The sequence below is a fragment of the Manis javanica genome, chromosome 10 (genome assembly GCF_040802235.1).
Source record: "Manis javanica isolate MJ-LG chromosome 10, MJ_LKY, whole genome shotgun sequence".
NCBI lineage: Eukaryota > Metazoa > Chordata > Mammalia > Pholidota > Manidae > Manis > Manis javanica.
The window spans coordinates 58,360,311-58,387,259 of record NC_133165.1 but is presented as its reverse complement, the minus strand read 5'-3'; the positions used below and the strand labels follow the sequence as shown (position 1 = coordinate 58,387,259).

Here is a 26,949-nt window from a genome sequence, read left to right as displayed (position 1 = left end):
TCGTTTAGGTCTCCCAGCAACTCTATGATCCAGATACTACCATTGTTGCTATTTGACAGATAGGGAAATCAAGGCATGGAGAAACCGAGTATTTTCAAGATTATTCAACCAACGAGTGGTAACAGGCAGTTTTTGACTCCAGACCCCTAGCACTTATGTTCTTCACCATATGATTTACTGTCTCTTGTCCAAGATTAGAGGACAGTTGCCCTGGTATTTTAGCCACCCCAACAGAGCTTCAGATGTAGACAGCTAGTTAAGATAATTTCCTAAACTTGTCAGATCATAAGAATTCCTTGGGAAGTTAAAAACAGCCTTTTCTCCTGGAGGTTTGGATTCAGGAGGCCTACTCTGGAATTTCTAATTTTAACAAGCTTGACAACATGCTGGCTTAGTAGTTCAGTGCAGTGGTGCTTTTTTGCTGGACATACCTTAGTTGGGGCCTGTGGCAGTGTCACTAGTTTTCTAGATGTGTGTCACCTTGTGCAGGCCGCTTCACCTGAGCATCAGTTTCCCAACTGACAAATGTGGCTAATGGCAGGGCCATCTCCTAGGCTGTTGTGTAGATTAAGTGAGCCACACGCGAAGTGCTTTTTGGTATTGAGCGATGATAACAACGGAATATGGTGATGACCGGAAGCTGAATATACCTCCTGATTAGGTGTCACAGATCCCAGCTGGAGATCCGGAGGGCTGTCCCTTTTGACCTGAAGGTTAGGGTGCCAGATAAAATACAGGAGTCCAGTTAAACTGGAATTTCAAATAAACGAAAAAAAAACAGTGTTTAATTATCTCCCAAATATAGCATGGGATATACTTATATTGAACAATTACTCCAATTTAAAAGGACATCCTGTATTTTTATTTGTTAAACCTGGCGACGCCACCTTTAGAAAAGGAAGGGGCCCCTAGCCTGAGCCCAAAAGCACCCTCTGGGCGCACGTGTGCTCCAGTCAGGGGGATTCCAATCGCCAGGCCCCCCAGTCGATCCCAGAGGGGCTCACGCGTCCGCCCCGCCCAGGCAGCACTAGCTGCGCCCCGAGCGGCCAAGCCCCGCGCGCCCAGAGCCGAGGACGCCGCCCCGAGACGGGCAGACCCGGCCCAGCGGTTGGGTGGTGTAGAAGCCAGCTGTTCCCTCCCACAAAGTGTACTCTGGCAAGGCTAGAAACTCACTCGCCATGTCGGCTGCGGAGGCGGGGGATGTTTTCCGCAGAGCCCGAGACAGGACCCTGGACGCCTTTGCCTCAGGTACTGCCGGCCGAACTCCCGGGGAGGGGAGGACCTCAGGGCTGCGGAACGTTCTGTTGGGGGAACCTTCGGTCGGAGTGCACGTTCCTCCAGCCGGATCCCGTCGGAGGCTGCACCTAGGGTCTTGGTATCGCAATAGCGACGGTACGAACCGCGTTTCGGGCTTCCAGGGGCGCTGTTGAGAGGTGAGCCTAGGGCGCTGTAGCCTCGCTGGCTTTGTCCTAATTTCCTTGAGGGAAGAGAAGATAGCGTAAGGAGGCAAAACATGGTTAATAGTAGCCTGGTTAATAGTAGTTAGACTTGGTTTCCAAACCTAGCCTTGGACACGTTGCTCTGTAAGTCTTGACCTCAGTTTCTTCACCTGTAATACTGGACTAATAGTGATCTTATCTGTGGCTGGATAAGCGATTGGTGCGTGTTAAGATTCGGTTGTTCACCCATATGGGGTGTCTTTTGTACCCCGTAATGACGGTTACTATCAATCAAGCACCAATATGTTAACAGGGTCCATCAGAACGCTAAAGAGGGAAGGTAGCCCAGAGTCGTGTTGGAGTTGAATGCTTGGGCTTTGGATTTAGATAATCTGCTTCTCCGTAAAAATTGGTTTATTAATAGTTACCTCACCGGGAAGCGTTAACAGATTGGAAGTATTTCTATAACCCAGTGTGGGACACTGGAGAAGTGCCAAGTGAACGTGAGCCCTGGAACTCTAAGTCAAAGGGAAGTTTGTTTCTGGTTCCTTGGTCCTCTCTGTGGCCTTTGGCTGCCTGGGATCAAATTCTCTCCCATGCGCTTCCCAGTTTTGTAACCCCAGAGTCATCCCACATGCCCTGCATGATCTGGCTTGCTTCATTTTTGCCATCCTTTCCTTTGTCCAGTTTTCCTACCTCCACTGGTGTTCTTGAACTGCATTTGAAAGGTCAAGGCCTTTGTGCAGGGCCTTGGCCCTTGCCCTTCTATGCTTCCATAACAAATAGCTGGTCTGGTAGGCTTGGTTCCGTCACAGTCTTCACATCTTATTTAAAGTTCAGTCACTTCCTCACACACACTTTCCCTGGCTGCCTTACCTAAAGTACATTTCTCCTGGAGTTCTCTTTCCTAAGATTCTTTTCTTTCTTTGCAACTCTTGGTGGGTAGTGGCAAGGTTCTGGAAGAGCCCATGGGGTCAGAAACATAGTTGTGGTAGGTTTTGGAAAAAGTACAATCTGCTGTAGTGTCCATTCACTAAATATTTTAATATGCTTTTTTTGCCCACATGAGGCGGTTGAGCCATATTGAACCAATTTTTATCCATGTTGATATAAGTAGCTCTAGTTCATTTTCCTGCTGGGCAGTATTCCACTGTATGCATATATACTTTATACATTCTGTTGCTGGATATGCTGAGTATCTTCCCTTTGCCTCTCCAAATGTACTTGTCTCCCTTCCCCACCATGCTCCAGGGCATTCATCTCTGTGGACTTGGTCAGTGAGCCCCTTTCCCTCTGGCTTCCTGTGGGGTTCAGCCAATGGGGAGGTCTGACTGGAGATCAGAGGGAGGGGAAGCAGAAGCCAGGGTTGCCTTAGATTGACTGCATGTTTCCTCTGAGGATCACTACTTTCATGACAGCCTTTCTGCTGGAACTCTTTTTGGGTCTGGGCAACAACTTACTGCCTCCCTCCTTTCAGAGGTAAGAGTGGCAGCAGTTCTGCTTTTCTGTCTTTGGGCTACTAAACTACCCTTTGTTGTTTTTCTACACTTAACTCCTCCCAAATAATCCCTTTTAGTTATCCTAATTATCCTTAATTATCCTAATTTGACTATGCCAGCTATTTCCTGCTGGGATCCTAATATAGTACACACACTTAGTTGTTTGTGTTTTTCACACATGTTAACAGTGCTCTTAGGAACATTCCTGCACAAGTCTGCTGGACTAGGGGAAATTTCTCCAGGGCATTCTTCACTTCAGAAGTGAAGTTCAGGGCTGTCAGTATAATCCCCAGCTTTACTAGATCTTGTCCAATCACCTTGCAAAGTGCTCACAGAGATTTGTCCTTCTACCAGCGGTGTATGCAAATTCCGTTACTCTGCGCTCTCTCTTCTTGTCAGTTCAAGAAGTATTTATTATGTTCTTATTGCATTCTCCAGTATGCTGTGGAAAGTAGAAAAGGGAGGAAAGCAAACCACTCACCCTCCGGGGCTCATAGTCTAGGCACAGAGATACAGCAGAAAAACAATCCTTGGCAGCTGGTGGACTCTGTAGGTCCCTGCAGTGGGAGGCTTCAGATGGAGATTATGGGGTGCTGAGGTATCAAAGCTTTCTAACCCATTGAAGCTGCCACAGGGCTGCCAGTGGGACCTGACAACAGAGTCATTCACCTGGTCAGGAATGGGGTGGTTGGGAAGAGATTTAGAAGATAAGGTGATAGATACTTACCCTGCTGAAATAGGAAGAAGGAAGATGACTGGATTTCTCAGAGCTTGCCAGATACAGCAGTGGGGCCTGCACTTGGTCTTTGTGGGCCGAACAGCCCCAGTAGGCATGTTCAGAATGGGCCACTAACCATGGGGCTTCTTGGGATCCAGCCTTGGAGGGTTGAGCTTTAGATCCCTAGTCTTCTGGGTTTGCTTCACTAGGTACCCAATCCCTAGTCCACCTGCAGTCTGCCTCCTTTGCTCTCACTAACTTTTCCTAGGATCCTAATTTCCTTCCAGCATTGCTAGTGCTTGAGAGATGCTTTTAGAGGTACAGTGTCAGTCCAGGCTCTGGGAAGGTAAGCTAGTAGAGCTGGCTCCAGGACAGGCTCAGAAGGGAAAAGGACAGACTGGCTTTTCCCATCTCCTGTCAAAATACACGCTGCCTGTCAAGATGTTTGTTTAGCTCAAGCAACAGTACCTAAAGTCACAACCCTGACAACCCTCTACTTGCTACTAGAGCCCCCTCCAGACTTAGCTGGTTAAACAGCTTGTTTCTCAAGTGAAGCCTGGCAAGTAAACAAAAGAGTGCTGGCCTAGTCCGCTCGGGCTGTTGGAACAAAGCACCACAGACTGAGTGGCTTCTGTTTATTTCTCACAGTTTGGGAAACTGGAAGTCCAGGATGAAGGCACCTGCAGATTTGATGTCTGGAGAGAACCTTCCATCTGGTTCATTCTCACTGTGGTCCTCACATGATGGAAGGGTATAGTGAGCCCTGGGGTTTCTTTTATAATGGCAATCCCATTACAAAGCCCTCATGATCTGATCTAGGTGTCAGCATAAGAATTTGTTGGGCAGGGTGGCGGGTGGACACAAACATTCAGTCTTGCAAGCACTTTAAGACCATTTGCCTCCTGCTGATTGATATGAGTACCAGAATTCCCATATACTTCATCCAGTAGTGCTGTATGTGAAGCTTGGTTCCAGTCATCCATTCCTTGTTAACATAATCTGCTAGGCTCTGTAGACAGATGTTTATGAAAAGCAAATTGTACATGTCTCACCTGAAAAGACTCACATTTCTCAGGCATGTTCAAATGTTCATTTTAATTAGGCAAATTGATAATTATATTTTTTGACACATATCCTACTTAAGACTACTTTCTTCTAGCAAATAATTGTCTTTCCACGAAGTTTGCAATATCTGTTTTGAAAAAATTCTCAAAGGGAGAGATGTCAAAATTTAATGTTTTTAAAATAACCTATATTTAATTGTTTTCCGGCCCTAATCTGTTTTTCCAGTCATTTTACCACTGGAATATTTATCCCCTCGTAGAACAGGGCTCTTGGGTGGTTTTCTGAAAGAGATTATTTCCTTAGACATTGAAAACATCTGCAGCTGTTTCAGAGGATATATAGCCAATTTATATTCACTAATCCTGAATATTTCTTGGTCCCTTCTGGAAACCTTCTCATGTGGCAGAGAATACATGGAGTATCTGTAAAAAATAACTTACTCCATCTCTTCCAGTTCTCACCTAAGAACTTTTCTAGAAACAGTAGACCTGCAAAATGTTTATCCAAGTCTGAACAGGGTTGAAAATATTATGGTTTTAAAGATTTCCATAGCTCAGTGGAGAAAATGAAATAAATGCTTTTAATTATGCCATGCATTTAGGCCAAACCAATTATCTCTTATATGAGAAGGGCTCCTATGACTAAAATGGGTATTTTGATTATTTATCCCTTCCTCATTATCATCAGTCAAAATTAGTATGTAAGACTTTCCCATTATAAAACATTTCCAAGAGACAAGTGAATTTTTATTTTTGAATGCCTTTTTCTTTGCTTTTCTATTTTTTAATAACTTTATTGAGATACCCTAACATTCACTCATTCTAAGTTTTACAATTCAGTCGCTTTCAATAAATTTACAGAGTGGTGCAGTAACACAATTTTAGAACTTCTCAATCTCCCAAAAAAAAGGAACTTGCTCCACTTGTAATCTCTTCCTGTTTCCACTCCCAGCACAGGCAACTGCTAATTCACCCCCATAGCTTTGCCATTTTGGACATTTTGTATAAGTGGAAATGTTGGACAGCAGCATCTGGGGAGGTCTTTCTCAGATACTAGGTGAACCCTCAACCTGGGCAGGGGAGGGTTCTTGACTCTGAACAGAAAGAATTCTCTAGCAGGTCCGACCAGTGTAGGCAAGGAGGGAATTCATTAAAGCGAGAATAACAGGGAATGTACCTGATTTGCATACAGCAGAGAGCAAGAAAGAACAGAGGGAGAAAAAAGTTCATTGAACTCCTCTTGGCATAGGGAAAGTCCCTTGCCAACTCCTGAAGCCAGGGTCACCTGGCATCCAGTGTCTATTTGAATCTGCCCAGTGTGGGAACTAAGCCCTTACTACCCCGGGATTTGGGGGAGCCACACACAGAGCACTGGGTGGAGTGAGATTATATTCTGAGAACTTCCCAAAGGCAAAGAAAGGAGATTTTCAGGCAGGATCCTAAAGTGCATGATTGTAAAACTGCAGTCCTGTCCGGGTCATCCAGGTGATGGGAACTTGCAAGCCCAAGTCAGAAATTTCAGTAACCCTTCCCTGCTTGTCTGAAGTAGAACAGAGAAAGAGAAGACTTATGCTTAATTCTAGGAAATTGAATGAAATAGCAAAGTAACAAGGATGCTTAGCACCGGAAGAGCACAGAGACAAAATGCAGTAAGTTGAGCAAAGAGGTCTTTAAGGCAAAAAGTACACGCTCAAAGAAAGGAGAGTGTGGGCAACCTCAGGAGGCACATTTAGAGGCTTAGGATTGTGTCTTTCAAGGATTTCAAGAATGGGGCAAAGGGGGGTAGTGGTGGGGTTTTTGGGTATTGGATTGACTTGTGGTCTCATGATGTGTATCACCGGTGAGAGACATTAAGTCACCATCCATACTCTGTCCTCTAGATGTTCTGTAAAATAAACTTAACACAAGGAATTTCTTGACCCTGTTCTTCTCCAAGATAGTGGTTACCCTCAAGCAGTGGAGACATGTAATTTAGGACTGCTTGCTCTGCCTTAAGATACGGTCAGTTATTGGCTGATTACCATAAAATGTGTTAGGAATCTTACCTCCTAACTCCCTTGTTTTTAAAATGGAATTTCTTAAAATGGAGTTCCGCTTATTCTTATCATACTGTTGTATCTTGGCATTTTTCATCATAGGCAGGAAAAGTTAATCATGATGCTAGTCCCATGTCCCTGCCCCACCTCAGAACCATATACTATGTGGTCTTTGTGATTAGTTTCTTTTCTTTAACGTCAACTTTTCAAGATTCACCCATGTTTTAACATGTGTCAGCACTTGGTTCTTTTTTATTGACTGGTATTCTTTTGTGTGGGTAACCACATTTTTTGTTTATTCATTCACCCACTGATGAACATTTGGACGTTGACATACATTCCCTCATTTGGACACTGGCTATTATGCATGAAGCTGCTGTGAACCTCCACGTACATGTCTTTGTATGAGCATCTGTTTCATTTATCTTGAGTACATACCTAGGATTGGAATTGCTGGGTTATATAAGTTACTATGTTTAACATTTTGAGGAACTGCCAGACTGTTTTCCAAAGCACCTGCAACATTTTATATGCTCACCAGCAATATACATGGGTTCAAATTCCTCCATATCCTCCTCAACACTTCTCATTGTCTTTTTTATTATAACCAACCAAATGGGTACAAAGTGGTATCTCACTGTGGTTTTTCTTTTAATTAATTAATTTATTTTGTTGTCATTAATCTACAATTACATGAAGAATATTATATTTACTAGGGTCCCCCCTTCACCAAATCCCCCCCACAAACCCCATTACAGTACTGTCCATCAGCATAGTAAGATGCTGTAGAATCACTACTTGTCTTCTCTGTGTTGCACAGCCATCCCTATGCCCCCCCAACATTATACATGCTAATTGTACTATCCCCTTTCTTTTTCCCCACCCTTATCCCTCCCTTCCCTCCCTTTCTCCCCAGTCCCTTTCCCTTTGGTAACTGTTAGTCCATTCTTAGGTTCAATGATTCTGCTGCTGTTTTGTTCCTTCAGTCTTTCTTTGTTCCTATAGTCTTTGGGTTTGAGGTGAGTCTCTTGTAAGCAGCATAGAGATGGGTCTTGCTTTTTTATCCATTCTATTATTCTGTGTCTTTTGATTGGTGCATTCAGTCCATTTACATTTAGGGTGATTATTGAAAGATAATGTACTTATTGCCATTGCAGGCTTTAGATTCGTGGTTGCCAAAGGTTCAAGGTTAGGTTCTTTAGTATCTTACTGTCTAACTTAACTCACTTATTGAGCTATTTTAAACACTGTCTGGTCATTCTTTATTTTTCTCCCTTCTTATTCCTCCTCCTCCATTCTTTATATGTTGGTTGTTTTATTCTGTTCTCTTTTGTGCTTCCTTTAACAGCTTTTGTGGGTAGTTGATTTTATTTTTTAGTTAATATTTGGTTGGTCTGCTTTCTTTGCTGTGATTTTATTTTTTCTGGTGACATCTATTTAGTCTTAGAAGTGCTCCCATCTAGAGCAGTCCCTCTAAAATACCCTGTGGAGGTGGTTTGTGGGAGGCAAATTCCCTCAACTTTTGCTTGTCTAGGAATTGTTTAATCCCTCCTTCATATTTAAATGATAGTTGTGCTGGATACAGTATTCTTGGTTCAAGGCCCTTCTGTTTCATTGCATTAAATATATCATGCCATTCTCTTCTGGCCTGTAAGGTTTCTTTTGAGAAGTCTGATGATAGCCTGATGGGTTTTCCTTTGTAGGTGACCTTTTTCCTCTCTCTAGCTGCCTCTAAAACTCTGTCCTTGTCCTTGATCAGTGCCATTTTAATTATTATGTGTCTTGGTGTTGTCCTCTTTGGGTCCTTTCTGTTGGGAGTTCTGTACACTTCCATTGTCTGATCGATTTTTTCCTCCCCCAGTTTGGGTAAGTTTTCAGCAATTATTTCTTCAAATACTCTTTCTATTCCTTTTTCTCTCTCTTCTTCTTCTGGTACCACCTATAATGCGGATATTGTTCCTTTTGGATTGGTCACACAATTCTCTTAATATTGTTTCATTCCTGGAGATCCTTTTATCTCTCTCTGCGTCAGATTCTATGCATTTTTGTTCTCTGGTTTCTATTCCATCAATGGCCTCTTGCATCTTATCCATTCTGTTTATAAATCCTTCCAAAGATTGTTTTATTTCTGTAATCTCCCTCCGGACGTGTGTAATCTCCCTCCAGACTTCATCCCTTAGCTCTTGCATATTTCTCTGCAGCTCCATCAGCATGGTTATGAGCTTTATTTTTAATTCTTTTTCAGGAAGACTGGTTAGGTCTATCTCCTTCTCAGGGTTTGCCTCTGTGATCTTGGTCTGTATCAATTTCTTCTGCCTTTTCATGGCGATAGATATATTTGTGGGGAGCTGGCACATGTGTTGGGTAAGAGAAAGTCCCTTCTTGCCAGTTTATGGCCTTCCTCTCCTGGGAAAACAGCAGCCTCTAGTGGCTTGTGCTGGGCAGCTGCGTGCAGACGGGGTTTCTGATCCTGCCCAGCCGCTATGGAGTTTATTTAGCTCTGCAATTGCCGTGGGTGTGGCCTGCCTCGGGCTGCTGCTCCAATATGGCAGAGCCGCTTCGGAGGGGGAACAGGCGGGAGGCTGTTTATCATGGTGAGGGGCCTCCAAGCTGCGCTGTGGGGGTTCAGGCACCCAGAGTTCCCCAGGATTTGCAGCTGCTGGGCTAAGTGTCCCAGGGCGCTTCCATCCAGCTGTGGGGTCCCTGGCTCTTTAAGACTTTCAAAAAGCACTTGCTTTTCTTTGTCCAGCTACAGGCCTGCTCACAGGTCTTACTGTCCTGTTTCCCTAGTTTCTAGCACCCCACGCACACACTGTGTGTCTGTGCTCTGGTGTGGATGGCTGGGGCTGGGTGTTTAGCAATCCTGGGCTCCCTCTCCCTCCCCGCTCCAACTCCTCTCCTCCTGCCGGGAGCTGGGGTGAGGGGCGCTCGGGTCCCGCCGGGCCACGGCTTGTATCTTACCCCCTTTGCCAGGCACTGGGTTCTCGTGGGTGTGGATGTAGTCTGGCTGTTGTCCTGTGTCTTCTGGTCTCTCTTTTAGGGATAGTTGTATTTGTTGTATTTTCAAAAATATATATGGTTTTGGGAGGAGATTTCTGCTGCTCTACTCATGCTGCCATCTTGGTTCTCTGATCTCACTGTGGTTTTGATTTGCATTTTCCTAACAGCTAATAATGCTGAACATCTTTTCATGTACTTACTGGCCATTTGTATATCTTTGAAGAAATGGCTGTGAAATCCTTTACCCAGTTTTTAATTGTGTTATTTGTGTTTTTATTATTGAATTGTAAGAGTTCTTTATATATCCTGGATACAAGTCCTGTAGCAAATACATGATTTGTAAATATTTTCTTCCATTTGGTGGATTGTCCTTTCACTTTTTTGATAATATTATATGCAGCACCAAAGTTTTTAATTTTGACTTAAGTCCAAATTTTCCACTTTTATTACTTATACTTTTTATGTCCTATGTATGAAATCTTTGCCTCACCCAAAATGATGGATATGTTTTCTGTTAAGAGTATTATGGTTTAAGCTTTTAGATTTAGATCTTGGTCCCTGTTGAGTTAATTTTTATGTATAGTGTAGGGTAAGGGTGTAATTAGAAATTTTCTTCTTTTTACTACAGTAGAATCTGGTAGTTGGTCAATGAATGGAAAAAAATAAAGAGGGGAATTATTTTTTAAAATTGCACATTCCTATAAAATCTCATTTTAATGTAAACCATCAATGTACATTCACTTAGTAATCTGTTGAGTAAGTTTAGGGCTTTTCCTGGAACACGAGTTTACAGATGGGCCTGCTGTGTAGCCTTTTGTGCACAAACAACACCCATCATGGATCTTTTACAGTTTGGGTTTTTTTCCAGGGGAGTAGTCAGTTATAAAATCACTTGGAAAGCACACTGAGTAAAGACTTCTCTGAGGCTTGTACTTTCTTTTTCTTTAAATCTTTTACACTTGACTCCCCAGCACTTAATTTGATAGTACTTTATTTTCATCAGCTTGCTCTTATTGCATCTTCCCAAAGCATCTGTCTTCATTTTCTTAAAAGCCACCATTTTTACATTCATATTTCTCTGTTTTACATGTTTAATTAAATGAAGTGATTTAAAAATCAGTGCTAGCATAAACAGACTTGGGACAACTCCCAGTGGACACATGGTGAGCGGGCTTCTTGAGGGGCAGGGCAGCAGTATTAGCGCATAGGAGGGCCATCAGCTTGTCCTGGGTGGTAGTGCCTGAACAGAGCGCATGAAGAGGGTTGGTAAATCTGGAGGTCTATTAAGAGAGTGTCTTCTTCCAGGGAAGACTAACTGGCAGTTTGTTATGTTTGTGAAGTATATGATTTTGAACTTTGCCAAACCCTCCAGTGAGTTAGGAGTGAGAAATTGGGGCCTGGGCAGCTGGAGACTCCAAGAGTCTCAGAACCACTGTCAGCCACTCTTAGAACCAAGTCTGATACGTAGTCAGACAATCAGGAAACAGTTTTAGAGTAAAAGAAGCTCCAAAGTCCCTCAGTAGCTTTGTTTAAAAGAAAAAAAATCCCTAGCCATGCTAACTCTGCAGGTCCACGTTGGTAAAACAAAGGCCGTGTTGGCTAGAACTGTCTTATGATACATCTGTGGTGATGTATGCACTGACTCCATCTGTGTGAAGGCACTGAGACCTGGTGGTTTCAGGTCTCACACTAGGCAGTGGGAACTCCAGGAAGAGGATGTAGCTCTTCTGGCTCCCAGCCATTTGCACCACTAGAACATACTAGAATAGGACAGAACTCTTTATCTGCTCCCCAGTCTGCTCCTTCTCCAGTCTTCCCCCAACTCACCTGTTCAACAAGAAGCCAAGGAGTCATTCCTGACCTCTGTTTCTCCCCTCCTCTCCACATCCACACTGGCTATAGTCCCCTCCATTCAACCTCCAGAGCTCTCCATCTCAACTGCCCCAGTGTGACCCCGGCCACCCCCATCATCTCTCACCTGGACAAGTCTAGCAGCTTTCTGGGTCCACTCCTGCCCCTCGAGTCCATTCCCTGTACAGTATTCAGAGCCACCTCTTAAAAGGAAAATGGGCCTTGCCATGGCCTTGCTCTGTCCCTGTCTTTTTCTCTCTCTGCTTCTCATTCTTCACATCATGGTTTTGAATGAGTCTGTGCAGGTTCTCCCCTTCTAAACTGGGTCCCTGGCTTTCACCTACACTCGTTCCTTTCATTTACGGTGCTTACTGCAGCCTATGGTTGTGCATTTATTCCTGTGACTGTGGTGTCTTTTCCTGCCTCTAGACTATAAATTCCTAGAGAGCAGGGAGCTCAGACCTAGAACAGTGTCTGGCAATAGTGGATACTCAGTGGCCATTCTGTAAATGAATGAACATGAATGATGTACTATTCCATGAGTCACATGTGTATATCCACCTAACCCACTGCTTACACACACCATATATTCTCTGGACGAGGCAAAACAGAAACCAAATATTGAACCAATCAATAGGACCCCAGGTGGCCCACCGGTCTGTGCCTTGCTCAAAGGCGTCTGTCTGCTCGAGGAGGTTCCTGTTAACAGGAAGGTGTGCCCTCCGGAGCTGTAGCTGCCCAAGGAAGGGCTGCCTTCTCTGCATCCAGGGCCTCTTTGCCCAGCCTCATGCCTGCAGAGCTGCTTCTGCCCAGAAAGAGTGGCTTCTGCCAAATCTCCTCAAAGCGCCAGCTGCCTGCTCCCCTGGCAGGGGAACATGGGGAGTGGTAGAGAAAAGTCACAGCAAACATCCACCCAAAACATGTAAACGCCAAATGGAGTTCTGCTTTTAAACAGTGAGAGAGGTAGGTTTGGAAAATGTCCTTTTCCCCTTTCAGCCGTTTTCTGGAACAGCATCGGCAGTGGTACTGAGAGCCGCCTGGCCAAGTGGTCCTGGCCTATCTGCCTTCTTACTTCTCTGAAGGGTTGCAGATAAAGATTTTGGCAGGCCCTTCATCCCCTAATGGCAAGTGTTGGAGCCATGATAGGACTCAGAAGCTTTCGTGTATTTCAGAAACTACCTTTTGGAGGCATGTAGGCCAAGAAAAGAGAGGTTGGGTAAATTCACCTTGGTACTTAGGACAAGTAATTTGGAGACTCCGAGGATATTGCTGTCACTATTGTTAATTATTTTAGGGGAGGTAAAAGTCCTAAAGGACACTTTTTTTTAACAGCTTCACGTACCTTACAATTTGCCCTTTTAAAGTGTACTATTCAGGACATTTAGTCTGTTTGCAGACATCACAACAGTCGACGTAGAACATTCACCAGCCCAAAAAGAAACCCCGTACCCATTAGCTGTCACCCCCAATTCCCCCAACCCCCAGCCCCTGCTCTAGGCAGCCACTAATGAAAGACACTATTAAATGCTGCATTAAGTTCTGGCGGTTTTACAGTTGGGATATTTGGATTGTTAAACTAGAAAGAGTCCCAAAGTAATGAAGATTGCTACTGTTGTGATTTTTTTTTCTTTTTTTTTTTTTTTTTTTTTTTTTTTTTTTTTTGAGAGGGCATCTCTCATATTTATTGATCAAATGGTTGTTAACAACAATAAAATTCAGTATAGGGGGGTCAATGCTCAATGTACAATCATTAATCCATCTCAAGCCTAATTCTCGTCAGTCTCCAATCTTCTGAAGCATAACGAACAAGTTCTTACATGGTGAACGAATTCTTACAGAGTGAATAAATTCTTACATGGTGAACAGTACAAGGGCAGTCATCACAGAAACTTTCGGTTTTGATCATGCAATATGACCTATAAACCATCAGGTCAAATATGAATATTCATTTGATTTTTGTACTTGATTTATATGTTGATCCCACATTTCTCCTATTATTATTATTATTTTTATTTTTAATAAAATGCTGAAGTGGTAGGTAGATGCAAGATAAAGGTAGAAAACATAGTTTAGTGCTGTAAGAAGGCAAATGTAGATGATCAGATGATCAGGTGTGTGCCTATGGACTAAGTATTAATCCAGGCTAGACAAGGGCAGCAAGACATCCACGGATGCAGAAGATTTCTCTCAAAGCAGGGGGGGTGAGGTTCTGAGCCTCACCTCTGTTGACCCCCAAATTCTCACCTGATGGCCCCCCTGCGACTGTGCCTGTCTTAGGTTGTTCCTCCCTTGAGGAATCTTACCCGTCTCTGGCTAACCAGTCATCTTCCGGGGCCATACAGGGAAATGTAAAGTTGGTAAGTGAGAGAGAAGCCATATTGTTTGCAAAGGTTAGCTTTTTACTTCTTTGCAGATTTATGCCCTGTGGCTTCTATGCCCAGCACTTGTCTCGAGGTATCTTTACCACCTGGAGGAATTATGATACTCGGTAAATTCGATATGAGGCACGAATTCTATTTAAAGTTTGTAATTAGGAAGGAAGAAGAAAAGCTATAGATGTAGCATATGAAGGAAACTTGGGAGGATTGATTATTTCTTTGACATATCTTCTTGTATAGTACCTTAAGTATGTATAGGTTTTAAACTACTAACTAATTTGCACACACATATTGACATAATAGGAATACGGTGACATAAACAAAGCAAATCTATAATTACCAGCCATCTCCAGTGAAGCCAAGAAAACCATTTAGGCACCCTAGGCATTTGTGAAAATTTATCTATGATATGATGGATATTTTCCAACTGTACTTGAACCATCAGACAAATTAAAGCAGCCCATTTCTGGGATCTGTTCACATCCCATATGTTCTTTTAACCATAGATAGTCTATAGTCATGAGATTTTGGGGTGCTACAACTTGCACCCCTCCCAACTCCTGGTTGAGTTCCAACAGTACAGATCCAGTCAAATTCGTTGTCTCACTGTATGCACATGCCAGCCTAGACATCTCCCTCCTCCTTCTTATGGCAAGTCCAGGAGACGGTGGGCTGGATGCAGCCACAACCGCAGCATCGTCCGGATCCCTGTGGAGGCTTTTTGATGATCATCCCCCGGCACGAGTCCTCCAGAGAGTGCTGATGCCGGAAGCTCCTCCTCATATCGTATCTTAGTTCATTTTCTGGGTATCCAAGCTAGGCCTTGATCTTCTGCGTAGAGACAAACAGACCCTTTGCCCACACTTTGACATGCCCTCTATACCACTGTGCAGAACTCATTGGAGGTCAGCACACAGTAACTGCTTTTTTTTTTTTTTTTTTAATTAAGAGAAAGGAATATTATCAGAAAAGAGTACCTCCATAGCTGATCATCTGACACCCTTTAAGTGATCAACATTAAGGATATTTAAAGCATGCGTTGATCTTTGATTTACCAATAGTTTTATCCTGTTAAGGAGTAATCCCCCTTTTCTTTCTTTCTTTCTTTTTTTTTTTTTTTTTTTTAAATTTTTAATCTACACTTACCTGAAGAATACTATGTTTACTATGCTCTCCCCTATATCAGGTCCCCCCTAACAACCACATTACGGTTACTGTCCATCAGCTTAGCAAAATGTTGTAGAGTCACTACTTTTCCTCTCTGTGTTGTGCAGCCCACCCTCCCCTTTCTCCCTCCCCCCCATGCATGCTAATCTTAATACCCCCCTTCTTCTTCCCCCCCCTTATCCCTCCCTGCCCACCCATCCTCCCCAGTTCCTTTCCCTTTGGTACCTGTTAGTCCATTTTTGGGTTCTGTAATTCTGCTGCTGTTTTGTTCCTTCAGTTTTTCCTTTGTTCCTATACTCCTCAGATGAGTGAAATCATTTGGTATTTCTCTTTCTCCGCTTGGCTTATTTCACTGAGCATAATACTCTCCAGCTCCATCCATGTTGCTGCAAATGGTTGGATTTTTCCACTTCTTATGGCTGAGTAGTATTCCATTGTGTATATGTACCACATCTTCTTTATCCATTCATCTACAGATGGACATTTAGGTTGCTTCCAATTCTTGGCTATTGTAAATAGTGCTGCGATAAACATAGGAGTGCATCTGTCTTTCTCAAACTTGATTGCTGCGTTCTTAGGGTAAATTCCTAGGAGTGGAATTCCTGGGTCAAATGGTAGGTCTGTTTTGAGCATTTTGATGCACCTCCATACTGCTTTCCACAATGGTTGAACTAATTTACATTCCCACCAGCAGTGTAGGAGGGTTCCCCTTTCTCCACAGCCTCGCCAACATTTGTTGTTGTTTGTCTTTTGGATGGCAGCTATCCTTACTGGTGTGAGGTGATACCTCATTGTAGTTTTAATTTGCATTTCTCTGATAATTAGCGATGTGGAGCATCTTTTCATGTGTCTCTTGGCCATCTGTATTTCTTTTTTGGAGAACTTTCTGTTCAGTTCCTCTGCCCATTTTTTAATTGGGTTATTTGTTTTTTGTTTGTTGAGGCGTGTGAGCTCTTTATATATTCTGGACGTCAAGCCTTTATCAGATCTGTCATTTTCAAATATATTCTCCCATACTGTAGGGTTCCTTTTTGTTCTATTGATGGTGTCTTTCGCTGTACAGAAGCTTTTCAGCTTAATGTAGTCCCACTTGCTCATTTTTGCTGTTGTTTTCCTTGCCCGGGGAGATATGTTCAAGAAGAGATCACTCATGTTTATGTCTAAGAGGTTTTTGCCTATGTTTTTTTCCAAGAGTTTAATGGTTTCGTGACTTACATTCAGGTCTTTGATCCATTTTGAGTTTACCTTTGTATATGGGGTTAGACAATGGTCCAGTTTCATTCTCCTACATGTAGCTGTCCAGTTGTGCCAGCACCATCTGTTGAAGAGACTGTCATTTTGCCATTGTATGTCCATGGCTCCTTTATCAAATATTAATTGACCATATATGTTTGGGTTAATTTCTGGGGTCTCTAATCTGTTCCACTGGTCTGTGGCTCTGTTCTTGTGCCAGTACCAAATTGTCTTGATTACTATGGCTTTGTAGTAGAGCTTGAAGTTGGGGAGTGAGATCCCCCCTACTTTATTCTTCTTTTTCAGGATTGCTTTGGCTATTCGGGGTCTTTGGTGTTTCCATATGAATTTTTGAATTATTTGTTCCAATTCATTGAAGAATGTTGCTGGTAATTTGAGAGGGATTGCATCAAATTTGTATATTGCTTTCGGCAGGATGGCCATTTTGACGATATTAATTCTTCCTAGCCATGAGCATGGGATGAGTTTCCATTTATTAGTGTCCCCTTTAATTTCTCTTAAGAGTGACTTGTAGTTTTCAGAGTATAAGTCTTTCACTTCCTTGGTTAGGTTTATTCCTAGGTATTTTATTCTTTTTGATGCAATGGTGAATGGAATTGTTTTCCTGATTTCTCTTTCTATTGATTCGTTGTTAGTGTATAGGAAAGCTACAGATTTCTGTGTGTTGATTTTGTATCCTGCAACTTTGCTGTATTCCGATATCAGTTCTAGTAGTTTTGGAGTGGAGTCTTTAGGGTTTTTTATGTACAGTATCATATCATCTGCAAATAGTGACAGTTTAACTTCTTCTTTACCAATCTGGATTCCTTGTATTTCTTTGTTTTGTCTGATTGCCGTGGCTAGGACCTCCAGTACTATGTTAAATAACAGTGGGGAGAGTGGGCATCCCTGTCTGGTTCCCGATCTCAGTGGAAATGCTTTCAGCTTCTCGCTGTTCAGTATAATGCTGGTTGTGGGTTTATCATATATGGCCTTTATTATGTTGAGGTACTTGCCCTCTATTCCCATTTTGCTGAGAGTTTTTATCATGAATGGATGTTGAATTTTGTCAAATGCTTTTTCAGCATCTATGGAGATGATCATGTGGTTTTTGTCTTTCTTTTTGTTGATGTGGTGGATGATGTTGATGGATTTTCGAATGTTGTACCATCCTTGCATCCCTGGGATGAACCCCACTTGGTCATGGTGTATGATCCTTTTGATATACTGTTGAATTCTGTTTGCTAATATTTTATTGAGTATTTTTGCATCTACGTTCATCAGGGATATTGGTCTGTAATTTTCTTTTTTGGTGGGGTCTTTGCCTGGTTTTGGTATTAGGGTGATGTTGGCTTCATAGAATGAGTTTGGGAGTATTCCCTCTTCTTCTATTTTGTGGAACACTTTAAGGAGAATGGGTATTATGTCTTCTCTGTGTGTCTGATAAAATTCCGAGGTAAATCCGTCCGGCCCCGGGGTTTTGTTCTTGGGTAGTTTTTTGATTACTGTTTCAATTTCTTTGCTTGTAATTGGTTTGTTTAACTTTTGTGTTTCTTCCTTGGTCAGTCTTGGGAGGTTGTATTTTTCTAGGAAGTTGTCCATTTCTTCTAGGTTTTCCAGCTTGTTGGCATATAGGTTTTCATAGTAGTCTTTAATAATTCTTTGTATTTCTGTGGAGTCTGTCGTGATTTTTCCATTCTCATTTCTGATTATGTTGATTTGTGTTGACTCTCTTTTTCTCTTAATAAGTTGGGCTAGAGGCTTATCTATTTTGTTTATTTTCTCAAAGAACCAGCTCTTGGTTTCGTTGATTTTTGCTATTGTTTTATTCTTCTCAATTTTGTTTATTTCTTCTCTGATCTTTATTATGTCCCTCCTTCTGCTGACTTTAGGCCTCATTTGTTCTTCTTTTTCCAGTTTTAATAATTGTGATGTTAGACTATTCATTTGGGATTGTTCTTCCTTCTTCAAGTGTGCCTGGATTGCTATATACTTTCCTCTTAAGACTGCTTTCGCTGCATCCCACAGAAGTTGGGGCTTAGTGTTGTTGTTGTCATTTGTTTCTATATATTCCTTGATCTCTATTTTGATTTGTTCATTGATCCATTGATTATTTAGTAGCATGTTGTTAAGCCTCCATGTGTTTGTGAGCCTTTTTGTTTTCTTTGTAGAATTTATTTCTACTTTCATACCTTTGTGGTCTGAAAAATTGGTTGGTAGAATTTCAATATTGTGGAATTTACTGAGGCTCTTTTTGTGAGCTAGTATGTGGTCTATTCTGGAGAATGTTCCATGTGCACTTGAGAAGAATGTATATCCTGTTGCTTTTGGATGTAAAGTTCTATAGATGTCTATTAGGTCCATCTGTTCTAGTGTGTTGTTCAGTGCCTGTGTGTCTTTACTTATTTTCTGCCCGGTGGATCTATCCTTTGGGGTGAGTGGTGTGTTGAAGTCTCCTACAATGAATGCATTGCAGTCTATTTCCCTCTTTAGTTCTGTTAGTATTTGCTTCACATATGCTGGTGCTCCTGTATTGGGTGCATATATATTTAGAATGGTTATATCCTCTTGTTGGACTAAGCCCTTTATCATTATGTAGTGGCCTTCTTTATCTCTTGTTACTTTCTTTGTTTTGAAGTCTATTTTGTCTGATATTAGTACTGCAACCCCTGCTTTCTTCTCACTGTTGTTTGCCTGAAATATGTTTTTCCATCCCTTGACTTTTAGTCTATGCTTATCTTTGGGTTTAAGGTGAGTTTCTTGTAAGCAGCATATAGATGGGTCTTGCTTTTTTATCCATTCTATTACTCTATGTCTTTTGATTGGTGCATTAAGTCCATTTACATTTAGGGTGACTATTGAAAGATATGTACTTATTGCCATTGCAGGCTTTAGATTCGTGGTTACCAAAGGTTCAAGGTTAGCTTCTTTAGTATCTTACTGCCTAACTTAGCTCGCTTATTGAGCTGTTGTATACACTGTCTGGAGAGTCTTTTCTTCTCTCCCTTCTTATTCCTCCTCCTCCCTTCTTCATATGTTGTGTGTTTTGTTCTGTGCTCTTTTTAGGGGTGCTCCCATCTAGAGCAGTCCCTGTAGGATGCCCTGTAGAGGTGGTTTGTGGGAAGCAAATTCCCTCAGCTTTTGCTTATCTGGGAATTGTTTGATCCCACCATCATATTTAAATGATAGTCGTGCTGGATACAGTATCCTTGGTTCAAGGCCCTTCTGTTTCATTGCATTAAGTATATCATGCCATTCTCTTCTGGCCTGTAGGGTTTCTGTTGAGAAGTCTGATGTTAGCCTGATTGGTTTTCCTTTATAGGTGACCTTTTTCTCTCTAGCTGCCTTTAAAACTCTTTCCTTGTCCTTGATCCTTGCCATTTTAATTATTATGTGTCTTGGTGTTGTCCTCCTTGGATCCTTTCTGTTGGGGGTTCTGTATAATTCCATGGTCTGTTCGATTATTTCCTCCCCCAGTTTGGGGAAGTTTTCAGCAATTATTTCTTCAAAGACACTTTCTATCCCTTTTCCTCTTTCTTCCTCTTCTGGTATCCCTATAATACGAATGTTTTTCCTTTTGTATTGGTCACATATTTCTCTTAGTGTTGTTTCATTCCTGGAGATCCTTTTATCTCTCTCTATGTCAGCTTCTATACGTTCCTGTTCTCTGGCTTCTATTCCTTCAATGGCCTCTTGCATCTTATCCATTCTGCTTATAAATCCTTCCAGGGATTGTTTCACTTCTGTGATCTCTTTCCTGACATCTGTGATCTCCTTCCGGACTTCATCCCACTGCTCTTGCATTTTTCTCTGCATCTCATCCCACTGCTCTTGCATTTTTCTCTGCATCTCATCCCATTGCTCTTGCATTTTTTTCTGCATCTCTGTCAGCATGTTCATGATTTTTATTTTGAATTCTTTTTCAGGAGGACTAGTTAGGTCTGTCTCCTTCTCAGGTGTTGTCTCTGTGATCTTTGTCTGCCTGTAGTTTTGCCTTTTCATGGTGATAGAGATAGTCTGCAGAGCTGGTACAAGTGACCGCTGGAAGAGCTTCCCTTCTTGTTGGTTTGTAGCCTTTTCCTGGGAGAATAGCGACCTCTAGTGGCTTGTGCTGGGCAGCTGTGCGCAGACAGGGCTTCTGCTTCCTGCCCAGTTGCTTTGGGGTTTATCTCCACTGTTGCTGTGGGCTTGGCCTGGCTGGGGCTGTTCCTCCAAAATGGTGGAGCCCCGTTAGAGGGGGAGCAGCCAGGAGACTATTTATCTCCGTAAGGGTCCTCTGTGCTCCCTGCTGCCCAGGGGGTTAGAGTGCCCAGAGATCCCCAGATTCCCTGCTTCTGGTCTAAGTGACCTGTCCTGCCCCTTTAAGATTTCCAAAAAGCACTCTCCAAACCAAAACAACAACAGCAACAATGAGAGAGGGAACAGAAAGGAAAAAAAAAAGAAAAAACACGCGATTTTTTTTTTTTTTTTCCTCAGGTGCCGGTCCCAGGCACCCGCGCACTGGTCCTGCTGCCCTGTCTCCCTAGCACCAGGGTCCCTGTCCTTTCAAGGCTTCCAAAAAGCACCCACCCACCGGTCCCGCAGGGAAGGAACGCTCAATATTCTTGGTCCTCAGGCACTGGTCCCACGCACCCGCTCACCAGTCCTGCCGCCCTGCCTCCCTAGCACCGGGGTCCCTGTCCCTTCAAGGCTTCCAAAAAGCACTTGGCAAAAAGAGAGAAAAAAAAAGGGGAAAAACGCGCGATTTCTTCCGTCCTCAGGTGCTGGTCTCAGGCACCCACCCACCGGTCCCACAGGGAAAAATGCGGGATATTCTTTGTCCTCAGGTGCCGGTCCCAGGCACCCGCTCACCAGTCCCGCCGCCCTGCCTCCCTAGCACCGGGGTCCCTGTCCCTTTTAGGCTTCCAAAAAGCACTCGCAGAAAAGAGAAAAAAAAAAGGGGAAAAACGCGCGATTTCCTCTGTCCTCAAGTGCCGGTCTCAGGCACCCGCCCACCGGTCCCGCAGGGAAAAACGGGGGATATTCTTTGTCCTCAGGCGCCGGTCCCAGCCACCCGATCACCAGTCCCGCCACCGTGCCTCCCTAGCACTGGGGTCCCCGTCCCTTCAAGGCTTCCAAAAAGCGCTTGCCAAAAAGAGAAAAAAAAAAAAAGGGGAAAAACGCGCGACCTCCTCCGTCCTCAGGCACTGGTCTCAGGCACCCGCCCCCAGGTCTCGCAGGGAGAAACGCGGGATATTCTTTGTCCTCCGGCGCCGTTCCCAGGCACCTCCTCACCGGTCCCGCCACCCTGCCTCCCCAGCAACGGGGGCCCGTCCCTCTAAGGCTTCCAAAAAGCGCTCTCCAAAAAAAAAAAAACTGCTCCAGTTTCTCTCCACCCGCCGGGAGCCGGGGGGAGGGGCGCTCGGGTCCCGCCGGGTTGGGGCTTGTATCTTACCCCCTTCACAAGGCACTGGGTTCTTGCAGGTGTGGATGTGGTCTGGATGTTGTCCCGTGTCCTGTGGTCTGTATTTTAGGAAGATTTTTCTTTGTTATATTTTCATAGCTCTATGTGTTTTTGGGAGGAGATTTCCACTGCTCTACTCACGCCGCCATCTTGGCTCCCTCCGTCCATTTTTTTTTCTTTTAAACTACTAAAATAAGATTAGTCTTCAGAGAAGATAAGGGATATTGCTGAAGACATTTAGATTGTGATTCACTGTGCAGAATGCTGCTGTGAGAAACTGCAAAAATTGCATATCATTGGCATTTGCTCTTTAGCCAGAAAGCCTCTAGGTGGCTGTAAAACTACCCATCTTTGCTGCTTTATAACCAAAGCAATATTTACACTGTGTGAAGGAAAAGATGTTAAGCCTAAAGCATATAAATATATGTGTGCGTGCGTGTGTGTGTATATAATGTATATGTATCAGATATTTCCTGAGCCCCACTGTGTGCCATGGGAACAAAGAAATGGGTAAGATTTTGGTAGCTCTGTCTCTGCCGATGCAAGTGGAGGGGTGGCCATGAATAGCAGTTTAGTAATAGAAGCTCCCACTTGCTGCTTACTCTGGGCCATGGCCAAATACTTCACATGTATTAACTCAGTAATTTCACAACAACCCTTTTGAGGTTGTGTTATTCTTTCTTTACGGGTAAGGAAAGTGAGGCCCAGAGAGTTTAAGGGACTTGTGTCATGTCACATAGTTGGTAAAGAGTGGAAATAGGATTTGAGCCTGGCACTCAAACCTGAGAGTCTGGGCTACAATAGGAGCAGGTTAGGGCTTCCGGAGATGGATGCCCAAAGTAGTCCAGGGGATTTAAGCCCTTTCCCAAGCCCGCATGTCCTGGTGTGATCTGTCCCCTGCCTTATATTCACATTTGCTCCTGGTGTCAGGGTCTGGGCACTTGCTGTGCCCTCTGCCTGGGGTGTGTCCCTATGCCTGGATCTTTCTCATCCTTCAGGTGTCAGCTTCCATGTTGTCTCACTGTGCTATCCAACCAGAGCTCTCCCACCCCCCAGTGGCTCTGTCCCTCTGTCCCTGAGCACCTGATGACTCTTGCGGCAGTAAGGGGCACATGTGTTATTAATGTAGTTGTAGATCTGTTCGTTGTGCATCTCTCCACTATTCCATAGGGTTTAAGGAAAGGGACCTGTGGCTTTGCTCACTGTTGAATGTACAGTTGTCTAGCATAGTACCTGTCATATAGTGGGTACTCAGAACAAACTTGCTGAAAGAGGCAGGGAAGGAAGCAGATTGGGAGGGAGACAGGCTTTGTGGTGGAGTGGGCTGGAGCTGTGGCCTGGGAAGGATAGGTGGAATCTCAACAGGAGGAGTTGGTAGAATGGAGAGCACCCTCTGGAAGAAGTGGGGGAAAGCGTGGGGTATGTTTGAGGAGCAAAGTCCATTTGGAGGGATCTGGTGGTATGTCTTGTGTAGCGTTATGAGGTTGAAGACATTATGGGGGACTTTATGGGCTGGACTGTTCTTTGTTGTGGGGCTGCCTGGTGTAGTATGGGATATTTAGCACCATCCCTGGCATCTATCCACTAGATGCTAGAAGCACCATCTCCCTCCCAGTGTGACATCCAGAAATGACTCCATATATCAAATGTCTCCTGGGGATCAAAATTGCCCCTGGTTTAGAGCCACCATCTAATGGGAACAATAATCAGTACAGTGGAAAAGTTTTGGGCTACGTTTTATCGCCAAGTACCAGAGTGAGTGAGGATCCGTTAACGTCTTTATTTATCCCTTCACCAGATGTTTATTGAATACCTCTTACATGCCAAAGACGCAATGACACATGCTGACAATATATGGGAAAGGGACAGCAAGTGTGGGCCTTTGCTCATGGAGATTACAGGGTAGTGGCCCTTTAGCAAGGGAGTTTGGTGATCAGGGTGCAGGTTTTAGGAAGAGTCACAGTGACAGAGGTTGCCTGGGGTCATCAGAGCTGGGCACCTGACGTGGAGCTGACCCTGAAGCTGCACAGGGAAGATGAAGACCTGCTCCAAGATGGTCCTGTGGAGGGGAAAGGAGGGCCGCTGAAGTGATGCGGAGCTGTGGAGTGCATCCCCCTGGCTGGCTAAATGGACACAGTGACACATGATCCTACCACCTATAGACTGGTGGACTGGGGACTGTGGTGGTGAACTCAGGGCCATCAGGAGAAGGAGCCACTCTTGCAGGAAAGGTGATGAATGTGTTCATGGCTGCATTGTAAATTGCTGGCAGGATAAGCTGGGACCTCAGACGTATCCAGAAAAATGAATTTACTACTTTCTACTCATTTGTTAGTTCTGTGGATTTCTAGTCAAATGAGAAATGTGGCCTCTATAGCCCCAATTCATGTATTATTTTGAGGCAGATAAGTTAACAGGAGCCCAAACACTGAATTCTTAAATATTCTTACAAGGTAGTAATGAGGTGTTGTAATGACAGGAGCCTTGTTAATCAGTCTGCTTGCTCATCAGACTTCTTAACCAATATCTTACAATTTTAACTGTCATCCAAAAAGAAAACTGAATTTAGGAAATGACACTTTCCTTTATAAAAGTTAAATTAAGCAAGTTATTTATCTTTTTATTCCACCTTGTATTACTTTAGGTTGTGTACAAATAGGTTTACCAAGCACATCATTAGGCATTAATTTGTGCGATCACTGACTCCCATCAGCCTTTTTGTAGTTAGGTGATGAAAACAGTGGTTCATTTGCTTTTGGGAGTGCATTTATTATAGTCATTGATTAACTGGCAGTAGTGAAAGGATCAATTAAATTTTTAATTCTTCATATACATTAGAAAGTCAGCTTTCATTAACAATTGACATATATGCCCCAAAAGTATAATAAAAATGAGTGAGAGGAAATATATTGGCAGAGGCAAATCCAAGAATACATTTAGTTCATGATATTAAAAGTGCAAACTGTAAAGAGCAGTTGTAATATGAATATCTCTCTTTCAGGCAGGATATTGGCAGTCTCATAGGAAGGATTAATGGTGAGGCATTGTGTCAATTTTTAAAGGTTTTTAAGATTCTTCTCTGTATGCAATTGCTTTGTACCGAATAATGCTTAAAAAAAACTCGCAGGCCTTTCCTGTTTATAGTTTAATATTACCCAAAATCTACTGTCTTTTTATTCCTCAATTTTGAAAGGTGCTTTGTAACTCTGGGCCAGAGGGGATTCTCAGCTCCAGGAAAATTCACTCTGGATTTGGTGAGACCAAATAACAACAATGGAATGTTGTGGGGTAAAAGGTATTGTGGGGAAGTTGGGGTTCCTATGGCCAGGATCCTCACTGAACTTAAACCACCTGATGATGTAACTGGCCTGTTGCTAGGCTACTGCTTCCACACCTTTAGGCAATAAGCTATTATTGCACTATATAGAGAGCTCGGCCCAGTGCTCTGGGTGGAGGTAGAGACGCTAGTGCTTGACCTACTGCCAGGAGAACAAGCCGGGTAATAAGCCCTTTCACCCCAAAGAACATTTTGCTGTCAATTTCTTTGGTCACACTGAATCCATAGTGAACTTGCCTGGGGCTCAAACCCATTAGCAGGACAGGTATGATACCAAGCTGTAGTCTCACGATGGCAGGTTGAGCGCTAGAATCATGTCTGCCTCTGGCAAGTCTGCATGCTACGAGTTAATTTCCACTTTTGCCTCCACATCTCTGGGACAGAGCACTGGGTGGAGCTCTTTTTACAGACTCAACAGCCATGTATTGCCCACAGGTGTGCAGTGAGCTAGTCAGCCACGGCCAGGTGAGAATCCTGGCCACAGGAACTCTCATTTTATCCACACTTATGAACTGTGTGACCTTGAACTTGAACCATGACTAAGATCCCTAGCCAGGCCTCAGGATTCCCCCGTTGATTAAATGAGATGGGTGCCCTGAAAATTTCCAGTTCTTTAGTTGGAAAAGGTTAGCTTCTATAAGGTAGGTATGCAGCTTCCCTAGCACACATGATAGTAAATAGGCTCACTCAGTTCAGTCCAGGAGGGTCCAGTGTGAATTTGTGGTCACCTGAGATTAGTTAAGTATGTGAGGCTAGGCCTTGTTTTTTATTACCATCTGTGGCAGGCATGCTCAGATGGGCCCAGTGAGCCCTGCTCCTCATTTCATGGCCCTGCTCTTGAGTGTTGGTTGGCCTAGCACCTTGACTGTAATAACAAAAAAGTGATGGGATATCACTTCCATCATCATGTTACATAAGACTGTAACTTCTATTTGCTAGCAGACCATTTCCCAAGCTGGCTTTGATGAAGCAAGTTTCCATGTTATGAGCTGCCATGCTGGAGAGGCCCACTGAGGGTGCCTCTGTCCACAGTCAGCAGGGAACTGGTGCCCTCAGTCCCATGGCCCATTAGGGATCTTGTCAGCAACCCTGTAAATGAGCCTGGATGCAGACCCTTCCATGTGAGTCTTCAGATGAGACCTCAGTGCTGGCCAACACTTTGATTACAGCTTGTGAGAGACCCTGAGCAGAGGGCCCAGCTAAGCCTGACCCACAGAAACTGAAATAACAGTTCAAGCCACTATATTTGTGGTAACTTGTTACATAGCAATGGATTGCTAATTCACTGTGGACATTCTTATTCATAGATTTAGGTGTTTTAATTAAATAAATTTATGCTTTATGATATATTAACATTAAGCATCTTATAGGCATTATCTAGAGATTTGTGTCAAATGTTTCAAAAGATTATAGTCTTGTTTTGTACCACAGGGTCAGAAATGAGGTCTTAATTTATTCAGCTTACTTTATTTATTAATTCAATAATGTGGATAAAATGAGAGTTCCTGTGGCCAGGATTCTCACCTGGCCCTGGTTGACTAGCTCACTGCACACCTGTGGGCAACACATGACCGTTGACTCTTTAAAAAGAGCTCTGCCCAGTGCTCTGCACATGACACAGTGGCAGGGCTGCAAGGCTGCAGGAGAGCAGAGCAGAGACTGGAGTGGTGGCAGTGCCGAGGACAGAGGCCCAGAGGATGGCTGTGCAGGACAACTGTGTGGACAGAGGGGCCCAGAGACAGAGACCAGCTTGCTGCATGCAGACTCGCTCTGAGTGAATGGGA

The 26,949-nt window shown here is 43.5% G+C and overlaps 1 protein-coding gene across 2 annotated transcripts in view; it reads left to right on the top strand.

Moving 5' to 3' along the window:
• The first annotated feature begins 1,041 nt into the window (after positions 1-1,041).
• CPPED1 (calcineurin like phosphoesterase domain containing 1) overlaps positions 1,042-26,949 on the top strand; it is a 122,074-nt gene continuing 96,166 nt past the window's right edge. The window contains exon 1 of one of the 2 annotated variants that reach the window (XM_017643236.3): positions 1,042-1,248. In XM_017643236.3, coding sequence (XP_017498725.1) covers positions 1,179-1,248 — 70 coding nt within the window. In that variant the 5' untranslated portion in view covers positions 1,042-1,178. The other variant, XM_037000317.2, reaches the window with a different exon arrangement.